Genomic DNA, 24,777 nt, shown 5'->3' with positions numbered 1-24,777 from the left:
AGCCAATCGGCAGCTAGACGGGGCGCCCGCCCCCTTTTCCCTCGCCGGAACGGACACAGAGTCCCGCCAATTGGGGGCGCCGCCACCGAGGCCCCGCCCCACCCCGGCCGCCGCATCCAATGGCGCGCCGGCTCGTTCAGGCACCGGGGGCGGGGCGCAGGCGCTCAGGTGCAGCTGCGCGCAAGCCGGCCGGGAGGGCGGGGCGCGACGTCGGCCGTGCGGGGTCTCGGCGTCGGCGGCGCGCGCGCTCCCTCCTCTCGGAGAGAGGGCTGTGGTAAAAGCCGTCCGGAAAATGGCCGCCGCCGCCGCTGCCGCGCCGAGCGGAGGAGGAGGAGGAGGCGAGGAGGAGAGACTGTGAGTGGGACCGCCGCGGCCGCGGGCGGGGACCCTTGCTGGGGGGCGGGGGGTAGGGGCGGGACGTGACGCGGGAGGGGCCCGCGGGGTCGGGCGACACGGCTGGCGGATGGCGTCCCTCCTCTCTACCCTCCCCCTCCCGCTGGTGACGGCACCCCCCCCCCCCCCCCCCCGCGGCTCGTTACCCGCACTTGCGGGTGACCGTCCTCGGCGCGGCCTCCTCAGGCTGTCTTTGCCTGCTTCCCCCCGCCCTCCCGCCTTCGGCGCGCATCCCGGCCCCCCGGCCCCGCGGGCGCCCCTGTCGCCTGGGCTTCGCCTGTCGGGGCTGCGCGCGCGTCGTGCCCTTCGCGGGGCTTCGGGCCCGCGGCGCCGTCGCGCGCCCGCGTCCCCGGCCTCTCCCTGGCTCGCGCTTTCCCGTCTCCCTCCCTCGCGCGCCCCCTCTCCCGTTACTCGGCCCCCCCACTGGCGCGCGTGCGCAGTTCGCCTCCCGTCGGGAGAGTGCGCCACAAGGGCTCCTGGGCTGTCGCCCCCATCTCCAGGCTTTGCCTCCCCCTCCTTCTCGCCCATTCCATGACTTTCTGCCCGCCCCCGCCGCGAGCGAGTTCCTTTCGCATCTAGCAGGAACAAGTAGGTGGGAATTATTGTCCACCCACAAAAGGCACTAGACATTGTGTTCTTGGCCCCAGAGCTCATCAGAAAGAGGCGGTGATAGTTGCCATCAGGAGCCTTGGGGAGGGGACGGGGTGTCCGGCAGCACCCGAAGCGCTTCGATGGGAGCGCGCCCCCAGGGCGTTTGGGGGGGCCATGGCCTCAGAATACGAGCGCCCTCCCATCCTCCCCCCCCCCCCGCCCGCCCCCCTTCGCCGGCGATCTTCCAGTTACATAAGTGGAGTGGGACTCAGTCTGTGACGGGCTTCCATAGTCCCGGAGCGCGCCCGCCTCAAGATCACCAGTACCAGATGGGGCAAGTTCACCGCATCGCCGGGGTGCCTATCACTTGATCCCTGAAAGTTTATTTTCTTTCTAGTTTGTTTCTGAGTCACCCAGACTGAAACTCAGGTGACTGATTAGTGGCGTGGCAATGTTTTTTGTGGTTTTGCACTGAAGACTTAAGGTCATGGTGAAGAGTTTAAAAGATTGCTTTCACAGAGGATACCGTTCATGGCCTTGCTGAGTGTGGATTCCAAGGGGGGGGGGAAGCTGGCTGTGGATTACACCTCTTGTGGCCGTCGCTTCTACTGTGAGTGTGTTCGGTGAGGATTGGTCACAGCCGAAATGGGCTCCACCACAAAATTGATATTCCTGACTCATGGTCAGGCAGATGTATGCTTCTCGTTTTTCCAGGAACAGGAACGGGCTGCAGAGCCATTCAGAGTTGTGTCTCTGTTGTGCCGATCAGTGCCCCAAATTGTGAGATGGTAGCCTAGAATTCTGTGGGTGATTGGTGATCACAGAACTGAAACTACTGGCCTGTGAGGCTGAGTGGCTTAAGAGTTGAGGACTCTGGCAAGTTTTAGACATTTTGTTACATTACGAAAATGAAGCATATTTGGGCCTTGGTAGCAAAAATCATTATTAACAGGCAGTTGCTATCCAGGAGAAATTTGGGTTCCACCGTTAGAATTTTCATTTGCATCTGAACGATTTCAACTAAGAATGCCATTAACCTCTTGGGTCCTTTGAAATATGCTGAATCTTTCTTTTTTTTTTTTTAAAATTTGGTTTTTAGTTTTAGGTCTTTTGGGAATTTCCACTAGGGATTTAGGGAAATAGATTTATTTATGGGCTTTGAAGGACTTCTAAATCCTAGTTCTGGAACCTAGGAAACATTTGCTTTCATTTTTTACACGGACGTATCAGAACCTTAAAGGACACAGTCAGTTTCAGAGGTGTAGAGTTGATTGACTAAGTTGCCACAGAACACCCATTCGTGGCATGTCAGCGAGGGGCTGATCACTGAGGTGCATTCCTGTCTGCACACACAGATACACAAGCCTCAGCGAAGATTCCAAGGTTTGTACATCTGAGCCTCAGATGTGACCGGCAAGGGCTCTATTTTGTTTCACATCATTGGCAGCGTGTTAGCTGCCTCGAGTGCCCCTCCAGTGAGCCGTTCCATCATACCCCTATCCCTTTAACCTGCACAGCCTCCAGAATATAGTTTGTCTGCAAAGTACCTGGCGGCATCTGAAGTCATGGTGTCCTAACAGCTTGAGGAAACCCTCTATGGCTTTGTTGCCAGTACACACCATGCTTTTTGTTGTTACAACTTTGCCTGGAATGCTTGCAACCTAGAATCCCAGGTCTTTGTTTCACCTGACAGAGCATGATGCAGTCCAACCATACTCCAACTTTTGCGCTGCTTATGTTGCAGGAGGGTTCGAGTACAGTTTTGCATTTTATTTGCAATTTCCAGCCACAGCCCTTGTTTCCCGGCTGGCCCTGCCTCTTTGTGGCTGAATCTAGTGGGATGGGGAGGCACGCTGTGGAATTTGACAGAAGAATTGGCTAGAGGAGTCCAATATGATGATGTCCCCCTCCTGAATACCCGTTCTCCCATATGGAGACAGAATGAGAACCTTGCTTCTCGAACGAACCTAGAATAAAGAAGAACCGATGGAAAAGTGTTAGTTCCTTCCTGGAGGGCGGTTTCCACCGTTAATACACCTGCCCGGGGTTATTTACATGATAAATGATGTCTCCTTGAACCTGTGATCTTTTGTAAAGGTGAATATCAGTGAAAATCTTTTAACTGGCTAAGAGCAGTTTGTGGCCAGCCTGCCCGAGTTATCTATGAGAAGAAAATTATAGAAAGGGTTTGACATTTGCAGTTAACTAGTGTTTCAAGCACAGTGGGGGTAAAGCATAGTCCTAGACTGGTGGTTTCAGGGAGCGTGGCAGACACCTGTTTGTTCTCCCCGCCTTTGCGCACGCAGACCAACCTTGTGTGGCTGAGGTTCGTGTGAACCTTGTTCTCAGTGCTTCTGTACCAATGCCTTCCAGTCAAACTGTCATTGTCACCACTGTGCCTTTACCTCAATTTGGGTAGGATGGATGTAAATAAGTCTCTTTTCCTTGGACTCACTGACACAAAAGTTGTGCTCTTTTACATTTACCTGGTCTCTTCTGCCTTTCTTTGGCACGGAGCCCCTTCCTATCGAAAGCTTGCTTTGTATGCCATTGCTTAAATACTTGGTTCTACCCCTTTGATGGTAGGTATGGTGTTGGGGAGAACTGAGAATGGGAATTTGGGGGCTGGTAGGGCATGGCCACCCCCATATTTTAGGGGAGTTGTGACCATTCTGTTACAGAGTAAAGCCTTGGCCTTTTTCACTTCTTCAAGGCACACTTACGTTGGTTCTGCTGGTATATGAATGTCTTGAGCATAGCTGTTTTGTTATACTGCAGAAGTCTGGACTCTTGGGATCAAGCCTTAGAAAGGCTTCCGTGCATAAGAGCTGGGGGCGCTCTATATACATATATATAGACCTGCAATTCACTGCTTTATTGGGTTTTCACCTAAGTGCTCTCATTTGCTGGTTCTTTATTATTTTTTTTCTCCACGAAATGTTGAGTTATCAGAGATCTTAAACTTTCAGAGCTCGAAGGAACCTTAGTCTACGTCCCTCAGTTTACAAATAAAAATGCAATTTACCAAAAAAAATACAACTGTGAGAAGTTGTGGCTTTTCTAGGGCCTCCCAGCCAGGATGCCAGTTTGAATTTTATCATATAGATAAGTGAGTAATAGCTCAGCTGGTAAAGAATCCACCTGCAGTGTGGGAGACCCTGGTTCGATCCCTGGGTCAGGAAGATCCCCCGGAGAAGGGATAGGCTACCCATTTCAGTATTCACGGGCTTCCCTGGTGGCTCACATGGTAAAGGATCAGCCCGCAATGTGGGACACCTGGGTTCGATCCCTGGGTTGGGAAGATCCCCTGGAGGAGGGCATGGCAACCCACCCCAGTGTTCTTTACTGGAGAATCTCCATGGACAGAAGAGCCCAGGAGGCTACAGTCCATGGGATTGCAAAGAGTCGGACACGACAGAGCAGCTAAGCCCAGCACAACTGAGTTATACTGTGACTTTGACTTCTGGGATTTTAGAGCATTCTATGACTCGACTGTTTAAGGGAATTCTGAGGCCTCACTGTACCTCAATAGATAATTCCAGATACCATCCTGTTAGTTCCAGATCAGCAATAAAAGACTTGGTTGGTGTTGCATTTCTGAGTTTGATTACATGAGTAATTGTGTGAATGGTCTCTTAAGTTGTACACGCTAGGTTTTTTTAGTCTAAAGATAAAAGTGCAACTCTTGGGCCAGCAAGGTATCAGAAATTAGCTAATATGGGGCAGTTGAGGTTTTAACAAGGAAATGATGGTTGTCTTGATGAAAAGTATAGTGGCAGAAGACTTTCTTTGAACATGTGTTCAAAGGCAAAAGAGAAAGTATCATACTGTTAACTCAGTTTGTTGAACATTTTACTGATCTGAGAGACCTAAAAGTGAGTGCTCAAAAACAGTCTTGTGTATATCTGAGGATGGCTTAGGATCTCCCGGGGTACTTGGTTTCTGTTGGTTCCACCTGTTTTTTTTTCTCTCCTGGCTAAAGCCTCTTTACGTGATGTCACAGCAGCTTGTTGCAACTTCAGCTGCTTGAAAATGATAGGAGACTTTGCCTCTGCATTTCATGTGTTCTTGGGATGACATTTTGATGTTGTGTGTTCTCTGGAACATATCTTCTGTCTCTGGGTATTTCTGTATGACGTGTTGCACGAAGTACTTGCTGGAGATCGCTTCCTAACTGTACGTTTTATACTGTCAAAATGTTCCTCAGAGGTGACAAGACCTGTGATAGTGTCAGTTCTAACACTCATGAATCTTTCCTTTAGCACTGTGTGTTATCTGGCAGTAAATTTCAGTGTATCCTTTGTTTCGAGCTAGGTAAGCTGGGAAATAGCCAGGTACTTTGTCTGTATGTTTATCTTCAAAATGTCCCAAATAGCCCTGGGAAAAAGGTCGTGCAGCACGATGGGGGCTTTCAACTTACGATTTTCTTTGTTTTAGGCTCCATAAAAATACAGACTCACCAGTTCCTGCTTTGATGTGACATGTGACTCCCCAGAATACATCTTGCTTCTGTAGACCAGCTCCAACAAGATTCCATGGTAGCTGGAATGTTAGGGCTCAGGTAAGTAACCTTCCTTTTTTTTTTTTTAGTATATGTCCTGGTTTGGCCATCTGTTTTTAAAAAAAAAAAAAATGAATCAAACAAGATCTACTACTCTTGAACCGTTATCAAAGTACCCCAAAGACTAAAGACATAACGGTGCCAAACTGTGCCATATAATAAAAAAAAGTCACTTCCCTGAGCCCTGAAAGGTCAGTTGGGTTAAGGCTCCTTGGTAGCCACGGTATGATCCGGGGGCGGGTGTCAGATTAGAGCTGGAACTGGTGACCTGCCCCTTCAGTTCACCTTCAAGCAGGTCAGCTGAGCGGAGAGCGCTGGGAGCTCTCACCCGCTGCTCTGGCTCTCACCTAGCGGCCTTCAGCATGGTGCTCTATTTGCTCTGGTCTTGGGTAAATGACTTCCCGGTCAACATTAGCGAGTGGCGGTGATGCATTTGCAGACATGGGAACCCTCGTGTGGTCCCCTAGAAGGACGACATCCTGTAAGCTGTGGCCAGACAGCAGAAATAAAGAAAAGAAAATGAAGTCACTCAGTCGTGTCCGACTCTTTGTGACCCCATGGACTGTAGCCCACCAGGCTCCTCCATCCATGGAATTTTCTAGGCAAGAGGACTGGAGTGGGTGGCCATTGCCTTCTCCAGGGGATCTTCCCAGCCCAGGGATCAAACCCAGGTCTCCTGCACTGCGGGGCAGATGCTTTACCATCTGAGCCACCAGGGAATTGAGTGTGTGTACGCCACACACCTCCCACAGGGGCCACAGAGAGCACGCTGAGGCCCTTTGGGCTCTTGAGACTTTAGAGCAGGAGGAAGGCCTTTTGAGAAGCTGGGAAGCTAGGCCCTCTGAGTCTGCTGTGCAGGGGTCCTGTCACCTGTGTCTCAGGTGCTTGGGCACCACCTCCTGGCCTTTGAATTTGGTCAGATCGAACAGTTCCTTCATTTCTAAACTGGCAGGCTCAGTATCTTAAGCTTTTTTGGAGGCCACATCCACATTTGATGTTTTGACATCTGGATTGCAAACATCCCGTGTGGTAAGACTGAACACGCTAATTTGATTTCTCCATTTCTTCTCCAAAGAAAAACATGTGACACATATGCGGTCCTTGGGATTCCAGCTGACCCCCTCAAGTTGTGCGCTTAGTTGTCTCTCTCTAGCGACTTGTGATGCTTCAGTCTGAAACTGTGTGGACATCTGTTTTGGCCCATTTCGGGGCTGGGAGAGGGGCAGAGAGTTTGGGTGGAGGAGCAGAAAAGGTATAGACAGAAGTGAAGAGCATCACGCTGCCTCCAAGTCGCAAATTTGGTTCTGCTTGTGATCCTGTGACTTAAATTGTCATTCCCATTTACCACTGCGGGGTGTGCTCTGGGCTTTGCTGACAGGACGTTCTTTGTACACCACGTATTTATGCTGGTGGGAGTCGTTTGTCTGCCGCTTTGTGCATTGTCTTAGAAACTGTGTGGACGAAATGTAATACAGGCAGTGAATGGGTTTCTTCTGATAGATACTAGGCCTGAAGGGGTGATTGATGTTTTTAATAGTCTTTTTCTCCAATTGCAGATGAATTTCATAACACACATGGTGGCAACTCTGTACAGTTTCTTCTAAACAATGTAGAAAGGAAGAGATGTTTTTAAAAAACAACTCTTATTACTTATGAATGGGAGAGACACAGCTGTTTGAGCTTCAAGGGACTTTGAAGTGAGTGTGAGTGTGAAAGGTGCTCAGTCGTGTCCGACTCTTTGTGACCCCATGGAGCATACAGTCCATGGAATTCTCCAGGCCAGAATACTGGAATGGGTAGCCTATCCCTTCTGTGGATCTTCGAGGAATCGAACCAGGGTCTCCTGCATTGCAGGCAGATTCTTTACCAACTGAGCTATCAGGGAGATTTGAAGGGAATTCTCAAAGGACAGAACCTGTCTTTAATAGATAAGTACTTGATCTCTTACTACTTTTGCTTTTTAAGAAATTATAAAAAATAATACATGCTTTTTTAAAAAAAGAAAAGTCAAACTATTTTAAAGTATATCAGTAAAAAAGCAAATGCTCCCAGTACTCTCCGCACCCACTACCCAAAGTAACCGCTGTTAATAGTGTAATGTAGATACTTCTGATTCTTCTTCCCAGGCTCTGCAAATATGTTCTGTTTGTATTTTTGACAAAATAAGGATCGCATGGTACGTATTCTACATCTATCCATGTGATAAGGTTTCTCTGCCTCATTTCTGTTAAATAGAAGCATAGTTTGGTGCCAATTTACTGTCATGAAGTGTTCCCCTTTTTGGTTTTCTTGATGGTTCACTATTAAAGATGCTATTGGATTGAATGTCCTCAGGTGCCAGTCCTTATGAAGAATGGCTGCCTAGACTTGAAGTTGCTGGTGGGAACTTAACCACGTCGCCTTCCAAAATGTCTATCCCATTTCCCGTGACAGTCTTAGCAAGTGCCACTTCCCTTATTTCCCATACCCTCCCAGAATTGGATGTCCTTTTTAAATGTGTTTCTTGGGTTATTACTAGGGTTGAACGCCAGTGGTCACTGACCATTTGTATTTGGTTTTTGTGAATCGCCTGTTCATGTCCTGCATTTATTCTCCCATCAGGGTATTTCTTTTTAAGTCAGTTTATAAGAACTCTTAATATATTAAGGATATTAAATCTCTGTCATCCTGCAGAGATTTTTCTTTGTTATGTGACATGACAATAATCATCTAGATTTTCTTTCTTCCTAAAAAACTTGATGATGTGCTATATTTGTACATACATATTTGATATATGCAAAAGTTTCATATAGGTAAGTTGTCTTATGTTTTTTGTACAGTATTTGGGATACTTGTTTTAGTGTTTAACTTTGGGACGAAATGAGGTCTTGAGTCCAGCTAGCCAGTATGTCATAGCCATTTGTTGAACCATCTGGTCTTCACCTTTATTGTATGCCAACTTCAAGTGAACAGAGCATCTTTTACTTCTTTCTGAAGTTTTTTCTTTGTGAGGCTCTTGAGGTCAAACCCGTCCACAGATAATGGTTTATGCATTCATCCAACAAATATTTTCACTCCTGCTTTGAGCCGGGGTGGTGCTGGGCCCTGCATGTGCTGCCTTCTTCACTGGCCGTGGGGTGCTGGGGAAGGCGACAGAGATCGTGATGCCAGCTGCATGGCTCCCTTGCCCATTCCAAAAGACTTGAGAAAATAGCAGATCTTCACAAAAGTAGGTTTTAGGTAAACTAGGAGGACTTCAGAGGGTGTATATATGCATGTGTGTGTTTTAAATTCTGACATGGAAGTCAGAGCCATAGGGTAGACTGCAACATAAGCATAGTTTGTTTTCTAACTCAGATAATTGCGGGCTGATTTGTGTCTTGATTTATGATGAGGGCTTTTTGCCGTTAAAATAGTTCTATATTCAACTGCCTTGGTTGTGATGGAGTAAAAGTTGTGCTCTGATAAAAATGGTAATTTTCTTCTATGATGATTTTGAAGCTTTCTGTAATAGCTGATAAAAATAAAGACACGGTTTTGGTGAATGTGATCTTTGGGGAACAAGTGTAATTTTTTGCTGCTGGCATCATTTAAATCTAATAATTATCCTCAAAACGGAAGTGGAGTCCTAATTTCTTTTTGACTTAAAGAAATGACATAAGTGACATGTGATTAAAGAAAAGGCTTCTTGTGTAAGGCTGAGGTTTTTAAATGATTATTTTAAATACGTATATAACAGTACAGCATTAAAAAGGTGGTATAAAAAGTTACATGGTATAAGATCTCCTTGCCATCCTGTCCCCAGACATCCCTTTCTCCCTGAAGGCAACCATCATTACCAGTTTCTTATTAATCTGTGAGTGTGCATGTGTAATTTTGAAGTTGTGAAATGTTCGTAACAGAAAATTTTCTGTTTTAACTATTCAGTGTGCAGTTTAGTGACATTGAGTACATTCTCTTTGCTGTGTGGCCATCACCACCATGTATCTCCAGAGCCCTTTTATCTTGCAAAACTGAAATGATACCCGTTAAATGAGAACTCCCCACTCCTCCCCCTCCCTCAGTCCCTGGCAATTGCTCATCTACTTTGTCTTCTATGAAATGGACTATTCTAGATACCTCATATTATTATATATTTTTATATGTGTGTTTATGTGTATATTTTGTGCATGTGGTTTTTTACCAAATAGTAAAACTGCACATTTGCACAGTTTGCTCTTTTTAGTTAATATATTTTGATGCGTGTGTGATATCAATTTCTGTAGAGACATGTCACTCATTTTAAGGGTTGGGGTAGTAGTCCATTATGGATACATCATAATTTCTTAACTTATTTTCTCTTGATGGATATTTATGTTTCCAGTGTTTTTTATTTCATTAATGTTGTAGTGAATAGTCTTTTATATAATACCATTTTTCACAGTCAAGTTCTGTAGGAGAAATTCATAGAGCTGGAACTTGCTGGGTCAAAGGATATATGCATTTTAAACTTTGATAGATATTGCTAAATCAAGGATGGCCTTCCAATTGCATGGTTTTAGAGGGGGAAAAAAACTACATTTGAGTAGATAAGCACAAATTTGTAGAGATTAGAGAGCTGTTCATTCGGGTAGGAAGAAATCATTTTCAGTAGTTAGCATGAGAAAGCAAAACTTCAGAAGCTTCCATTTCACGACCTAGTGTGAACAGAGGAACTGAGACGGGACCCTTTATTTGGCAAGGAGAACGTCAGCCTGTTCTCATTTGTGGATCATGAAGAAAATGGAGTGTTTTTATTTTGGTACGTTCTAACTTGCAGCGGCTCCTTGGGACTCAGGGTTGAAGAGCGCCACAGCTGCTCAACGTTCTCTCTCATTTGTGTTGTGATGTCATAAGGAGTACCCTGAAAGTATTCAGGACCATATTGCTGTCACCTCATTTCTCGTTGACTGTGGTACTCTTTCTATTGCAGTCCTTTTTTCACTTACCCTGGACTATTTGAGCATCTTTTATTTGTCAGTTCCTGCCCTGAACTAGATGCTAGGGACTGTTCATACACTCAGTGATTTTCTGGTCTAAAAGACAACAGGCCAATACGCCTTTATTTTACAATGGGCTAAAGGCAACAGTGGCCACTTAGAGTGCACGGAAACATTAGACAGATCCCACCTGGTATCCTGGGTAGCGTCAGGGAAGAGACTTCTTTGAAAAGTGACCCCCCCCCCCCAGGACCTGAATGATAAGGCACCTTTAGATTCCAGGAGGAGGCACATGCAGAGGAGAGGGCTGTGTGTCTGGAGGCTCAGACGGGAGAGAACTCGGAGAGTTCAGGGTGGGAGAATGGGGCGGCAGGAGTCTCAGAGCAGCTGTGCTGGCAGGGATGCTGGTGGCAGAGCAGACCCAGCTGGCCCGGCTGTGCCAAATAGGCTCAGGCTTCCTTCCAGCGGTCTCACTCTGAGAGGGTCCCGAGCGCCAGGAGATGGTGGCAGGCACTCTGGCCACCTGGCCTGTCCCCCCAACCCCTGGGCTCTGGAAGCCATCTGCTCATCAGACCCCAGGGGCTCCCGCTCCATGTCTCCTCCTCAAACCTTCCTTTCCTCCCTGATCCTGGAGACTGAGAGGTTGCCCATCCCCCGAAGGCGATGGGGCTACTCCCCAGCCAGGCTCCGTGCTGTGTTCCACGGGCCAGTTTATAACCTTTGAAAGTACTTTGCGAATTCCCAGGACAGTGCCCTACTGCAGGTGACATTCTGCAGCTTGTGCTTTTTACGTGCTCCTTGGCTTTTGAGCCTGGGCCGTGTTGCTGTGTGCAGCCCTTCATTCATTTAACTTGTCTCCTTGTGCTGTGGAAACATCTTTACAACCGAAGTCCCACCAGAGCCCTGAGGGAGAATGGAATTGTCGAGAAACAAGGATTGACATCTGGTTTATGTTTACATCCTTCAGCTCTATTAACTGAGAAGATATTTTTATTTCGGTGTTTGTGAAAACTTTCCACAAAAAAAAGGCATCCATTTTCTAGACTTATTAATAGAGCAGTCCGAAGGTTTTATTTTTAGTTTTGAAAGAAATCAAAGGCTTCTGAGATAGGCACATTTTCCCTCATTCCCATCTCCTTTTCACGTTTTGCTGCTAAGACACCAGCTTCAGTGCTTTTCAGCATGAGCTGACTGTCTTCATGTAGATTATTTTTGAAAAATGTAAGCACTTGGGTTTTTCTGGGGTTTCTTCTGGTACTTTTGACATTTCTTTGAAAAGTACTTTAAATCTGTATATATGTTTTTAGTAATTTGTTTTTAAAATACAAATTTCCATGTTTCTGGGTTTTCTGTTTTTGTAAACAGCAGAAGGTATTAGTCCATATAAAGTACTAATTTGCTCTAATATTTTCAGCTGTTTTTGGAATTACACTTGGCAAAAAAAAGGAGACAAATGCCTGTAGTTGTGACAGTTTGTCTTTTTGTTCCTTTTAATTCCAGAATAAATAATTCTAGTGAATTTTTTCCTAGGCTTGTAAGAACACAGGAATGATTCAAGTCATTGTAATAAGTAGTTAGGCAAAATTGAAAGTCTTTTTTTCAGTGGTATGACCCTGTAAGAAACTGTTAATATAGCCTGTGAGCAATTGTGTAAAATTTCTTAACCACTCTTCCAGATTGTTCAAGACAAAAGAAAATGAACAACCAAACAAAAATAGTGTTCATTATGCTCTTTATTTTTAATTACATAAGTAAAGCATCATTCTAGGAAATTTAGAAAATGCATGTGGAAATTACTCTGGAAATTCCAGCATGCAGAGAAAACTGCTGTTACAGTTTGGTGTGTATCTTTCTAGACTGAGGGTTCTGGCTCAAGTTTGAAAAGTCAGGGGTTCTGTAACCTTGGATGGGAGAAACACTTGGCCTTTATTTTTACTAATCTCTCACTAAAAATTTAATAACAGATATAGGCAGCAGACCATGGTAGTGTTAGGAGTACCTGTGCTTTTATCACCAATAGAGATCAAAGATGCTTTCATATCATATTCCATGCAGTTATGGAGATTTTGTAATATTGCTCGTGTTCATCACAACTCAAACTTAGTTGTCAGATTCACCTCCAGATCTGGCTATTTAGTGGTTTACTAAAGAGGCACATATTACTCTAATACCAATTCTCGAAGTAAGTTGTTAATCAGTTTCTATGTATTTTATTTTATGCATTTGAAAATGTCCTTCTGAGGAGTGGTTCAGAGGGCCAAAGTCCATTATGCCATGCAACTTCAGATATAAGAACAGCCAACATTTGAGTGGTCGCTATGTTGGGGAAAGAGATCAGGAAAGCTCTAAAACACAGGTGCAGTAAAGAGAGACAGAATGACATGAAAAGTGAGTTTAAGTTACTATATCAAATATTTTTATAAACACATTAATATTTTCCAGATCCTGTGCAAAGTGTACTGCGATTACAACTGGCAAATTATAACCTAAAGGTTACCTTTGCTATTGGCATTTTAAATATCCTTCTAGAGTCTTCTTTACACACCTGTGTATACGTGTCTATGTTTTACTTATTGAATATTTATTTGTTTTTTGGCTGCACTGGGTTTCAGTTGTGGCACATGGGATGTTCACTCCTCGTAGTAGCATGCAGGATCTTTAGTTGTAGCCTGCAGGGTGGATCTAGTGCCCTGACCAAGGATCGAACTCTGGCCCCTTGCATTGGGAGCATGGAGTCTTAGCCACTGGACCACCAGAGAAATTCCTATATGTTGATTGAGATAAATGGGATCATATAGTATGTACTGTTGTAACTTGCCTTCTTTCCACATTGATAATGCCGTAGATATCTTTCCATGTCAGTAAAAATACGTATCATCACCTTTCTCTAAAATGAAAATAACTTGTGTTTTCTAATTATAAAAGTAATAACTGTCCTGTGGGGGAAAATGTTTTTTAGAGAATTTGGGAAGAGGAAATGGAAAGATTGTCCATAAAACTGCCATCTACACATAGATAATGTTTTTATGCTATCATTTTTATTATTTATTTATTTATTTAATTAATTAGGGCTGTTTCCATTATTTCTGTGCTTTCATTTCTGTGTGTGGCTGTGTGCTGACCATTCTACCCTGTGCCTGTGTCTCTAGCTTGCATCTCTAACCTCATTTATTTTTGCTTTTCTTTCCTTAATTACTTTATTTTAATTGGAGGATAATTGCTTTACAATATTGTGATGGTTTTTGGCATCTCTAACCTCTTGAGCCCCACATTGGATGGCCTCTTCAGTCTTTCCCCTGGAGTTACTCCTAGCCATCTCAAACTTAACGAGTCTCAAACAGAACTCTTGCTTTTTTCCCTCCTTCAACTCTGCTTCGGACACAACTGAGCGACTGAACACCACCAATAATGGATCTGCTTCTCTTCCTAGTTTTTGTTTCATTAAATGTCATCAGCATCCACCCAGTTACCAGTCTAAAATTCTAGACGTCCTAGATTCTCACCATCCTCTAATCCACTAGCAAGTACTGTGGGCCTCCACATTCAAAATGTACCCCAGAACCAACCACTTCTCACCACCTCCACTAAGACCTCAGTCCCCACCACAAGTCACTTCTCAGACAGATGCTCTAAGACTTCAGGTCACATGTTGAGCAGCTTTCTCACCCACACTTGGAAACAGCTACATACTTCATAGGCCTATTTTTTTTTTTACAGTGGTACTTAATTCTAAGTGATTAAATGTTTCCACATGCAAGTACTGGGTTCCTTGCTGCTCTGTGTTGAAGGATCTGCAGTTCATCAGGCTGTCATCCAGCTATTCATCCCATGATGGAGTTAGGTATCTACGGTACCTGGGGCAGTGTGGTAGGCAGGCTGTAGGGTGACCAACACAGAGTGGCATCTTTTTTGCATGGAGCTCAAGTGTGACTGGAGAGACAGACTTTAAATAATTCCTGAGTGATTATGTAATTACAGTGGGTTCAGTGTTCTAAAGGAGGAGTTGGAAGAGGGTTCACTGTGATCGTGTATAATGGAGGAATAGCCCAGCCTTGGGAGGGATATGGAGGCCCACCTGAAGGAGGCAGTGCTGAAGTGAGGGACCAAGGGGGCAAAGCCCAGAGTGGAGGAGGGCTTTCCAGGTGGAGAAGAGTACCTGTGAAAGCCAAGTCTGGCCAGAGCTTCATCAACTGAGATACTTAAGCAGGCTGCGGCAGAGCAGGGGTTAGGGGCTGAGATGCAGGCTGAGAGGCTGACACGGTGGGTGCAGGATTTTTGATGTTAATGTCATAATAGTAGGAAGCTATCGAAGGGTTAGGTTGTTTGGATTTTTATTTTATAATCAAAAGTATTATAGCCACTTGATAACAGCATAACCTCGAGGTTATGGTGAAAACAACAGTCTAGCCCTCTCCTTTCCTGTTCCATGACCCAGAGATGTGATGCCAGCTTTTTATGGTGTCTCCTTTGAGTTTCTTTGGTTCCTGTCAAAACTAAATTGTATGTTTGTGCATCTTTCTTTTTTTATGCATCTGTCTTGGTTTGACAGTGTTGGGGAGTTACAAAAGAAGACAGCTTACATCACTTCCCTTGTTGGCATTCATATTCACAACAGTGGTTCTTGTTCCATCACCTTTAGTCCATAAAACACTTCCCCTCTATGGAAGGGGATATAATAACCCTGGATCAGTATAAATACTAAATGTTTGCTTTTGATAACTAAATTCCAGAGTAAGGAGCTGGTGTAATGGTCACCTAAAATGGTGGCAAAATATTTGCTGTTGTATTTTCTGTTCTCTTTCATGTCAATATAGACTCAAGGAATTTTACTTATTAAATGTTCTACTCTGCAGCCAAAGTCACTATTCTTTCTTGATCAAATTATTCCAAATGTGGCCAATGAGATTCCCTTTATGCTGGCACCTGTGTCATCTTGGACATACCAAGATGTCATACCCTTATTAATTAGTCTTTGAGTGATTCTTTTCTTTCTGGGATAAGACATTCCATCCCAGTGTGTGCTTTTCCTATCCCAGAACTGGTTCCAGGAGTTCTGGATCCTTTTAGTGGGAAATGGTATTTAGAATCCAAGATTTTGGTGTTAGATGTGCACACTCTTACTGGGGTGCCTTTGTATCTATGATCTTTCAGTGGACAAAGCTAGAAAACATACTGAAAAACTTTCTTACCTCACAAATATATAACGATATCTACAATGGAAATTAACATTAGAGGGTTTGTCATTAAATTAACATTAGCGGGTTTGTCTTCAACTTTATTTTACCCTTGTATATCGTTTTCTTACACAAAAAAGTTCATTCCTAATTAACATGAAAGGTTACTTACTTTATCTTGTAATATACATAAAATAATTATCAAATTATAATATCATTAGTATTACGAAAATAATAATTATGAATGAAGTTTCAGATTTCTTCTTATCCTTAGGCTATATCTCACCAGGGACGTAAAATCAAGATTATTGTGTTCAAAAACCACCTGGAGGATTTGCTTCTAGTAGTAGCGAGGTAGCTCATTTTGGACTACCTCCCACCTCCTTGCAGATAACAGCTAACAACTTAAGACAAAAATAAAAAACCAGTTGTTTTAAGGCACCAGAGAGAAACTGAAAACAGGCAGAAACTAGAGGGAAGTCGATACTTGGAAGAAGGAAACTGCATTAGACGAAAAGCAGCTATTTACCCATAGACAGTCCTCCTCAGTGCTGCTGCAGGGAAACAAAGATTTTGATAGAGACCTAGACTCGAGGGTTAAGGAATAAGAGGAATGAAGGCAGAAATTCTGGAAAGCAGATTAGCCACAGGCAGTGGGGAAGGTAGGCAAATTCTTCATAGAAACTCTACTAAACTCCAGCTAAGGCAGAAGGAATGAATAGAGATTTCAACTACTGCTCACCACAGGGAAGACTGAAGATCTCTTCAAGAAAATTAGAGCTACCAAGGGAACATTTCATGCAGAGATGGGCACAATAAAAGACAAACGGTATGGACTGAACAGAAGCAGAAGATACTATGAAGAGGTGGCAAGAATACACAGAAGGACTACACAAAAAAGATCTTCATAACCCAGATAACCACGATGGTGTGATCGCTCACCTAGAGCCAGACATCCTATCCTGGAGTCTGAAGTCAAGTGGGCCTTAGGAGGCATCAATAAGAACAAAGCTGGTGGAGGTGATGGAATTCCAGCTGAGCTGTTTCAAGTCCTAAAAGATGATGCTGTGAAAGGGCTGCGCTCAATATGCCAGCAAATTTGGAACACTCAGCAGTGGCCTCGGGGTTGGGAAAGGTCAGTTTTCATTCCAATCCCAAAGAAAGGCAATGCCAAAGAATGTTCAGACTACTGCACAGTTGCACTCATCTCGCACACTAGCAAAGTAATGATCGAAATTCTCCAAGCTAGGCTTCAACAATTTGTGAATTGAGAACTTCCAGATGTTCAAGCTGGATTTAGAAAAGGCAGAGGAACCAAAGATCAAATTGCAGACATCCAGTGGATCATAGAAAAAGCAAGAGAATTCAAGAAGAACATGTACTTCTGCTTCATTGACTGCACTAAAGCTTTTCACTGTGTGGATCACAACAAACTGTGGAAAATTCTTAAAGAGATGGGAATACCAGACCACCTTACTTGCCTCCTGAAAAATCTGTATGCAGGTCAAGAAGCAACAGTTAGAACTGGACATGGAACGATGGACTGGTTCCAAATTGGGAAAAGAGGCTGTGTATTGTCACCCTGCTTGTTTAACTTATATGCAGAGTACATCATGAGAAATGCCAGGCTGGATGAAGCACAAAATGAAATCAAAATTGCCAGGAGAAATATCAGTAACTTCAGATATGCAGATGACACCACTCTTATGACAGAAAATGAAGAGGAACTAAAGAGCCTCTTGATGAAAGTGAAAGAGGAGAGTGAAAAAGCTGGCTTAAACCTGAACATTAAAAAAACGAAGATCATGGCATCCGGTCCCAACATTTCATGGCAAACAGATGGGGAAACAATGGAAACAGTGACAGACTTTATTTTCTTGGGCTCCAAAATCACTGCAAATGGTGACTGCAGCCATGAAGTTAAAAGATGCTTGCACCTTGGAGGAAAAGCTATGATCAACCTAGACAGCATATTAAAAAACAGAGATATTACTTTGCTGACAAAGGTCCATCTAGTCAAAGCTATGGTTTTCCCAGTATGACTCTGGGAATGATCATAATTCTCACATCCCAGTTATGTATACATGTGAGAGTTGGACCATAAAGAAAGCTGAGCACCGAAGAATTGATACTTTTGAACTGTGGTGTTGGAGAAGACTCTTGAGAGTCCCTTGGACTGCAGGGAGGTCAAATCAATCAATCCTAATGGAAATCAGTCCTGAATATTCATTGGAAGGACTGGCACTGTAGCTGAAGTTCCAGTACTTTGGCCACTTGATGTGAAGAACTGACTCATTGGAGAAGACCCTGATGCTGGGAAAGATTGAAGGCAGGAGGAGAAAGGGACGACAGAGGATGAGATGGTTGGATGGCATCACCAACTCGATTGACATGAGTTTTAGCAAGCTTCGGGAGTTTGTGATGGACAGGGAAGCCTGACGTGCTGCAGTCCATGGGGTTGCAAAGAGTTGGACGCAACTTAGCAACTGAACTGAACATGCCATACATGAAATTTAATTCAAGATTAATTATGGATCTAAATATAAAGCTTTTAGGAAAGAGCAGGAGAATGTCTTCACAATCTTGATATAAAAGTTTCTTAGCATACAGAAAACAGTAATTATTAAAGGGAAAAATGGATTCATTGGACTTAATTAAAACTTAAAACTTTTGCTTTTCCAAAGGTAAGATTAAGAAAATGAGAAGACAGAAGTCACTGGGAAATAGTTGACACAAGTTGTGAATAGGAAAGTCGTATATCTGACAAATGACTTATACCCAGAATATATAAAGAACTCTTACAACTCAATAATAAAAAAGACAGTCTATTTTTGAAACAGGAAAAGATTTTAGTAAGTACTTAATAAAGGAAAGCATCTGAATGATGACCAGTTTTCACGTGAAAAAATGCTAACATTAGTCACCAGAGAAATGCAAATTAAAGCCACAATAAAATACCACTACATACCCACTGGAAGGGCCAAAACTGAAAACTGACAACACCAAATGTTGCTGAGGATATGGGGTGGGGCTGACTGGAAACGTGCCAGGGAACTTTCTGTGACCATGGTAACATCTTTTATCTTGATAGGTGTTTGGCTTATACAGGTGCATACACTTGACAGAACTCATCAGATGGTACACTTAAAATTTGTCATTTCACTGGATGTAAATTTTACCTAAAAAAATGAAAACGCGTTTTCATCTCTAGTTAATGATATACATGCTAACTTGTTTGGAGATGAAGTGTACTGGTGAACTTTGAAATGCATCAAAAATAAGATGGATTGATGTGTGGATGAATCATGTCAATAATGGTAGAATCTGGGTGATATATATGTGGGTGTTCTTTGTACAGTTTGTTCAATTTTTCTGTATGTTGCAAATTTTTCTTCATAATGTATTGGGGAAAAGTCGTTTGGAATAATTCTTTTTTGTGTGGTTATGTTACTGATTTGATGTAGTTAGCTTTATTTGTTTTCAATGTTGTGCTTTGCCTTTTTCTCTTTATTTGTAGAATATGTATTTGATAGTCCAACAGTCAAGCCTAATTTAATTGGCAAAGTGCTCCTTTAGCAAATTTCTTCAGTTATGATTGTGGAATAACAGTGTTATGATTGTTATAATGATTCTTTATGTGTGTACTAAGTCGCTTCAGTCATGTCTGACTCTTTGTGACCCTATGGACTGTAGACCACCAGGCTCCTCTTTCCATGGGGTTCTCCAGGCAGAAATTCTAGAGTGGGTTACCATTTCCTCCTACATGATTCTTTGTATTAATAGCCTATATGCACACTTGATGTACATGTAAACAAAATGTATGGGTTTTATAATTCTCTTTTGTTATACTTATTCTGATCAGATGTATTGAAATGAAATTTGGTATCTATTGAATCTAGTGTAACAGGCTTGAATTAAAAAAAAAAGCCAAGCCTCAGATGATAACTAGACTTGTGGTGGTGACCACTTTGTATTGTATAGCAGAAGTCAAATGCTGTATACCTGAAAGATATAAGTTTTAATAGGCCCAAAAAATTTTAATATGAAGAAGCTAAGCCCATATAATGCTCAGAAGTTATTAGTTTCTTGTTTATCCTTCTACTGCTTCCTCTTGCAAAAAGATAAACCAATATATACATATATTCTTATTTAACCACCTTATACAAAAAACATGTTTGATATACCATTCTGCATCTTTTTTTGTTTGTTTTCACTTCCTCTGTCCTGGAGATTACTACCTACCAGCGTTGTTACCCTCCTTGCTTATAGTGGTATGGAGCTCTCCCTTCTGCATTCTTTTTGTTCCTGCTGCACAGACTCTGTTATGTGGATGAACCATGCTTTAGTCAAGCAGCTCTCTGTGGATAGACATTTGGGTACTTTTCAGTCTTTTCCTGTTGTAAACAGTGACGCTCTGTTGTTTTGTATTTGTGCCTAATCCATTTTTAACCTCTGAACTCCCGTTGTCTGTTTCTTTCTTGTTTGTAGATGTTTCTATTCTGGTTTTATGGCTAAATTATCTTCGAAAACATGAGAATATTTTCTTGTGTCCTCTAGGGACAGAATTGATCTCTCTTCCAATTGCTGGGTCTCTTCCCTGAACCCTGGGGAGCTGTTCGTGTTGGGGACAGGAGGCCTGGGTGACTGGCCCCCTGCCCCTGCTCGCTGATGGAGTCACCCCTGTCCTGTAGGGTCCCTTCCCCTGGGGAGGGTGGGCATAGGAGTTTTATGGGAGTGGAGACCCGAGCAGGGCAGGCCGACCTGCAGACTTGGCTCTGGTGGGAAGCAGACAGACGCCATGGATAGAGGTGGGCTTCGCTTGGGCTGCTGTCAGCCCCACCAGGAACCTTGCGGGGAGGAGAGGAAGGTTCCAGCCGCAAACTTAGAAAAAACTGTCTGGTTTCTGGCCTGTGGGAGGAAGTGGCACCTTGCACTCCACGTGTGCACACTCACCAACCCCAGCGCCATCACCCTCACTTGGGAGCTGACTGAAAATGCCCTGTGCTCAAACCTTCTGGATCAGAATCTGATGGTCAGCAACCCCCAGGTGACTTGTCTGTCTGGGAGAGTTTGAGGGCCACTGCTTGCCCCAAGTCTGGTCTGCTCTGATCTGAGCGTTTTGAGGGGTTTGAACAGGGGCTCCCCTCTGCTTTGTAGCTTCCTTGACTAACATTCACTCTATTAGTCCACACACTATTTCCAGCATCTGGAAATTTGTGAGGCATATCTCATCTGTTCAGAAGTCTCCTCCTGCTATCATTTCTGTTGTCTTTTGGAGGATTCTTCCTCTTTATACATCTGAACTTTGTTTCTTTGAGATTTGGAGGGCTAAGAGCACATGCATGTATACAGTTGGTCATCCTCTAGTGAAGGATTTAAGCAAGGAGCTGGCTGTAACATGGGGAGCTTTATCAGAGGGAGTGAGGACAGAAGCCAGATTAGAATGGATGGGTGGGAGGTGAGGGAGTGGAGGCTGGGTATATACAATTCTTTCTGAGAAGTTTTGTTGTGATGAGGACCAGAGAAATAGGGGTGGACGGAGTCAGTGTCAGTTGTGGGGTTGCAGAGGGTCTTTTTCAGGTAGATGGATCTGAGAGCATGTTTGCATGAGGAGGTGGAGATGGAGGAGATGGCATCTTGGACAAGCAGAGTCCTTGCTTGATGAGAGGCCACGGAAGGGCAGGCTCCAGGTAGGCGCTTCCTCTTTGAAAAAGATGGGGAGGGCAGAAGGTGCATAGATCCTTTGTACAAAGCTCAGGAGTCTAGTGAGAAGTAGAGCTCAAATAGAAGCTGATGAATTTATGGGATAGCTGCATCAAAGGACCCCAAAGTGGGCAGCTTTTACCAACAGCAGGACATTCTGGCACGGTGCCAGAGGCCAGAGGTCTGAAATCAAGCTGTTGCGTGGTTCTGCTCCTTCTGGAGACTAGCAAAGGATTCTCTCGTGCCTCTTCTGGTGGTTAGTTGTTGTTATTCATTCACTCAATTGTGTCCGACTCTTTGCGACCCCATGGACTGCAGCACACCAGGCTTCCCTGTCCATCACAAGCTCCCAGAGCTTGCTCAAACTCACGTCGATCGAGTCGGTGGTACATCCAACCATCTCATCCTCTGTCGTCCCCTTCTCCTCCTGCCTTTAATCTTTTCCAGCGTCAGGGTCTTTTCCAGTGAGTCAGTTCTTCCCATCAGGTGGCCAAAGTATTGGAGCTTCAGCTTCAACACCAGTCCTTCCAATGAATATTCAGGATTGATTTCTTTTAGGATTGACTGGTTTGACCTCCTTGCGGTCCAAGGGGCTCTCAGAAGTCTTCTCCAACACCACAGTTCAAAAGCATCAGTTCTTCAGCACTCAGCTTTCTTTACAGTCCAACTCTCACATCTATACATGACTCCTGGAAAAACCATAGCTTTCACTAGATGGACCTTTGTTGGCCAAGTAATGTCTCTGCTTTTTAATGTGCTGTCTAGGTTGGTCATAGCTTTTCTTCCAAGGTGCAGGTATCTTTTAATTTCATGACTGAAGTCACCATCTGCAGTGATTTTGGAGCCCAAGAAAATAAAACTCTGTCACTGTTTCCACTGTCAGTGACTCCAGGATCCATGTGAGTTAGTCCCTCCCCTCCTTTGAGGCTGTGCACCTGCTGACTTGGGCCTTACCTGAATGCCCTGTTTTTTCCAAATGGTAGCTTTAGTCCTTTTCTGATAGAATGTTTATCTAACCGTCTGTCATTCCTGCTGGGGCAGAACTGTCCAGGGTCGGGTTATTTGCTGTGTTCACTGAGGTGGCTTACTTACTTTGCGTGCCCAGTTGTGTCTGACTTTATGCAACCCCATGGATTGTAGCCTGCCAGGCTCCTCTGTCCATGAGATACTCCAGGCAAGAATACTGGAGTGGGTCGCCATTTTCTTCTCTAGGGGATCTTCCCAACTCAGGGATACAACCCACGTCTCCTGCATTGCCAGGTGGGTTCTTTACCACTAGCGCCACCTGGGAAGCCCAAAGTCACTCAGTTGTGTCCAACTGTTTGTGACCCCATGGACTATCCAGTCCATGGAATTCTCCAGACCAGAATACTGGAGTGGGTAACTGTTCCCTTCGCCAGCAGATCTTCCTGAACCAGGGATCAAACCCAGGTCTCCCACATTGCAGGTGGATTCTTTACCGTCTGAGCCACCAGAGAATCCCAAGAATACTGGAGTAGGTAGACTACCCCTTCTGCAGGGGGTCTTCCCAACCCAGGAATTGAACTGGGGTCTCCTGCATTGCAGGTGGATTTTTTACCAGCTGAGCCACCGGGGAAGCCCAAGAATACTGGAGTGGGTAGCCTATCCCTTCTCCAGCAGATCTTCCCGACCCAGGAATCGAACCAAGGTATCCTGGACTGCAGGTGGTTTCTTGACCAACTGAGCTACCAGGGAATGGTGTGTGGTGTCCCCGGGTCCTGAGAGGTCATGGCTGAGTGTGCGCCAAGTTTCTCTGCATGCTGTTGGGGGCCTGGGGCTCAGACGTCTTTCCACCCTCACCCCCGCCTGTGAGCCACCGGCTGTCTCCTCCATGTCTCCAGGCTGACCGGGGCCCCTGAACCCCAGACTTGCGCATCCAACACTGACTTGCCATCTCTGTTCGGCTTCCAGCAGGCTTCTCCAGTTGAACTTGTTTGAGCCTGAGCTCCTAAACTCCTGGTCCCTCAGGCCTGGCCTTTGCCTGGCCTCCCCTCCCCTTCCCAGTAAATAGCAATTCTGTCTTCCTGGTGGTCAGCTCAGAAAGCCAGTACTAGAGCCCTGAGCTGCTCACGCCCCAGCTCCACTCCTGCCATCCTCTTCTGGCCTCCCATCCACTGCAGCCGCCCTGGCCCCTCCAGGTCCTGCCCTGCTTGAGGGTCTCAGCCCAGCTCCTCCCTCTATCGGGAGCATTCTTCCCCCAGGAATCCCACGGCTCCCTTTCAGGTCTCCCTCAGGTCGGCTCGATCGGCTCCTTCCTAGTGCTGCCCTCCCTGAAGCTGGACACCTGCTTCCACCTGGCCACTTTCGCCTGCCTCACCCTTCCCTCTCACCATCTCCTGTATTCTGTTTGACTCGGTTTCTCCCTGCCTCTCCCCTGGGGTATCTCCAAGGCCTGGAATCAGGCGCACATACTGGGTGGATGAAGTCTGCAGTGGGACCTTGCCCTAAGATTTTGTCTTATACTGAGAGGGGCAGCCTAGAATACAACCTGCTCTGCTACTGGGGGTAGCAGAGCAGGGGGGGTTGTTCTTTTTTTAAACTGATTTGGCTACCTCGGGTCTTAGGTGCACCTCCCAGACTTTCTAGTTGGGGTGTGCGAGCTCAGTACTTGTGGCACGTGGGCTTAGTTGCCCCAAGGTCTGTGGGATCTTAGGTCTGCGACCAGGGATCAAACCTGCATCATCCCCTGCCTTCCAAGGCGGATTCTTAGCCACTGGCCCACCAGAGAAGTCCTTGGACTTAGAGTTTAAGACACTTTTGGAAGATTTGCAATTAGCCCAAAACATGGTATACATTGGTGAAAATCTAAATGGCACCCACACTAGTCCCCCACGTTTTTTTTTGTTTGTTTTTCGGGCCATGGCACATGACTTCCAGGACCTCAGTTCACCGACCTTGGAGTGAACCTGGGCCCGTGGCAGTGAAGGCGTGGAGTCCAGATTGCCAGAGAATTCCCAAGTCCTCCATTTTTTGAACAGAAAGGCATGACTTGTTTCATCGTGCTTTACTTTATTAATAGTGTTTCACAGGTCGTATGTTTTTTACAAACTGAAGACTTGTGCCACCATTCTTTTCTCAGCAGCGTTTGCTGATTTTGTGTCTCTGTGTTACATTATGGTAATTCTCACAGCATTTCAGGCTTTTTCATTATTACTGTATCTGTTATGCTGACTTCTTATCAGTCATCTTTTATGTTACTGTTACATGGCTCAGATGACGATTAGCATTTTTTAGTAATAAATGTTCTTAAGTAAAATCTGCACATTTTTTTGGACGTAATGCTCTCGTACAACTTGATAGACTGTGATCTAGTGTAAACATAACTTTTATATGCACTGGGAAACGACAAAAACTTGTGTGACTCGCTTGGTTGTAATACTTGCGTTTTTTGTGGTGG

The 24,777-nt window shown here is 44.7% G+C and overlaps 1 protein-coding gene across 1 annotated transcript in view; it reads left to right on the top strand.

Moving 5' to 3' along the window:
• The first annotated feature begins 204 nt into the window (after positions 1-204).
• Positions 205-24,777, top strand: part of MECP2 (methyl-CpG binding protein 2) — a 56,662-nt gene continuing 32,089 nt past the window's right edge. The window contains exon 1 of the mRNA XM_065914840.1: positions 205-354. Within this exon, the coding sequence (XP_065770912.1) occupies positions 293-354 (62 nt within the window). The 5' untranslated portion in view covers positions 205-292. The remainder of the gene's footprint in view (positions 355-24,777) is intronic.

This window comes from Muntiacus reevesi, chromosome X, assembly GCF_963930625.1.
Source record: "Muntiacus reevesi chromosome X, mMunRee1.1, whole genome shotgun sequence".
Lineage (NCBI taxonomy): Eukaryota > Metazoa > Chordata > Mammalia > Artiodactyla > Cervidae > Muntiacus > Muntiacus reevesi.
The sequence above is the reverse complement of the archived record's forward strand: the minus strand, read 5'-3'. Positions and strand labels throughout refer to the sequence as shown.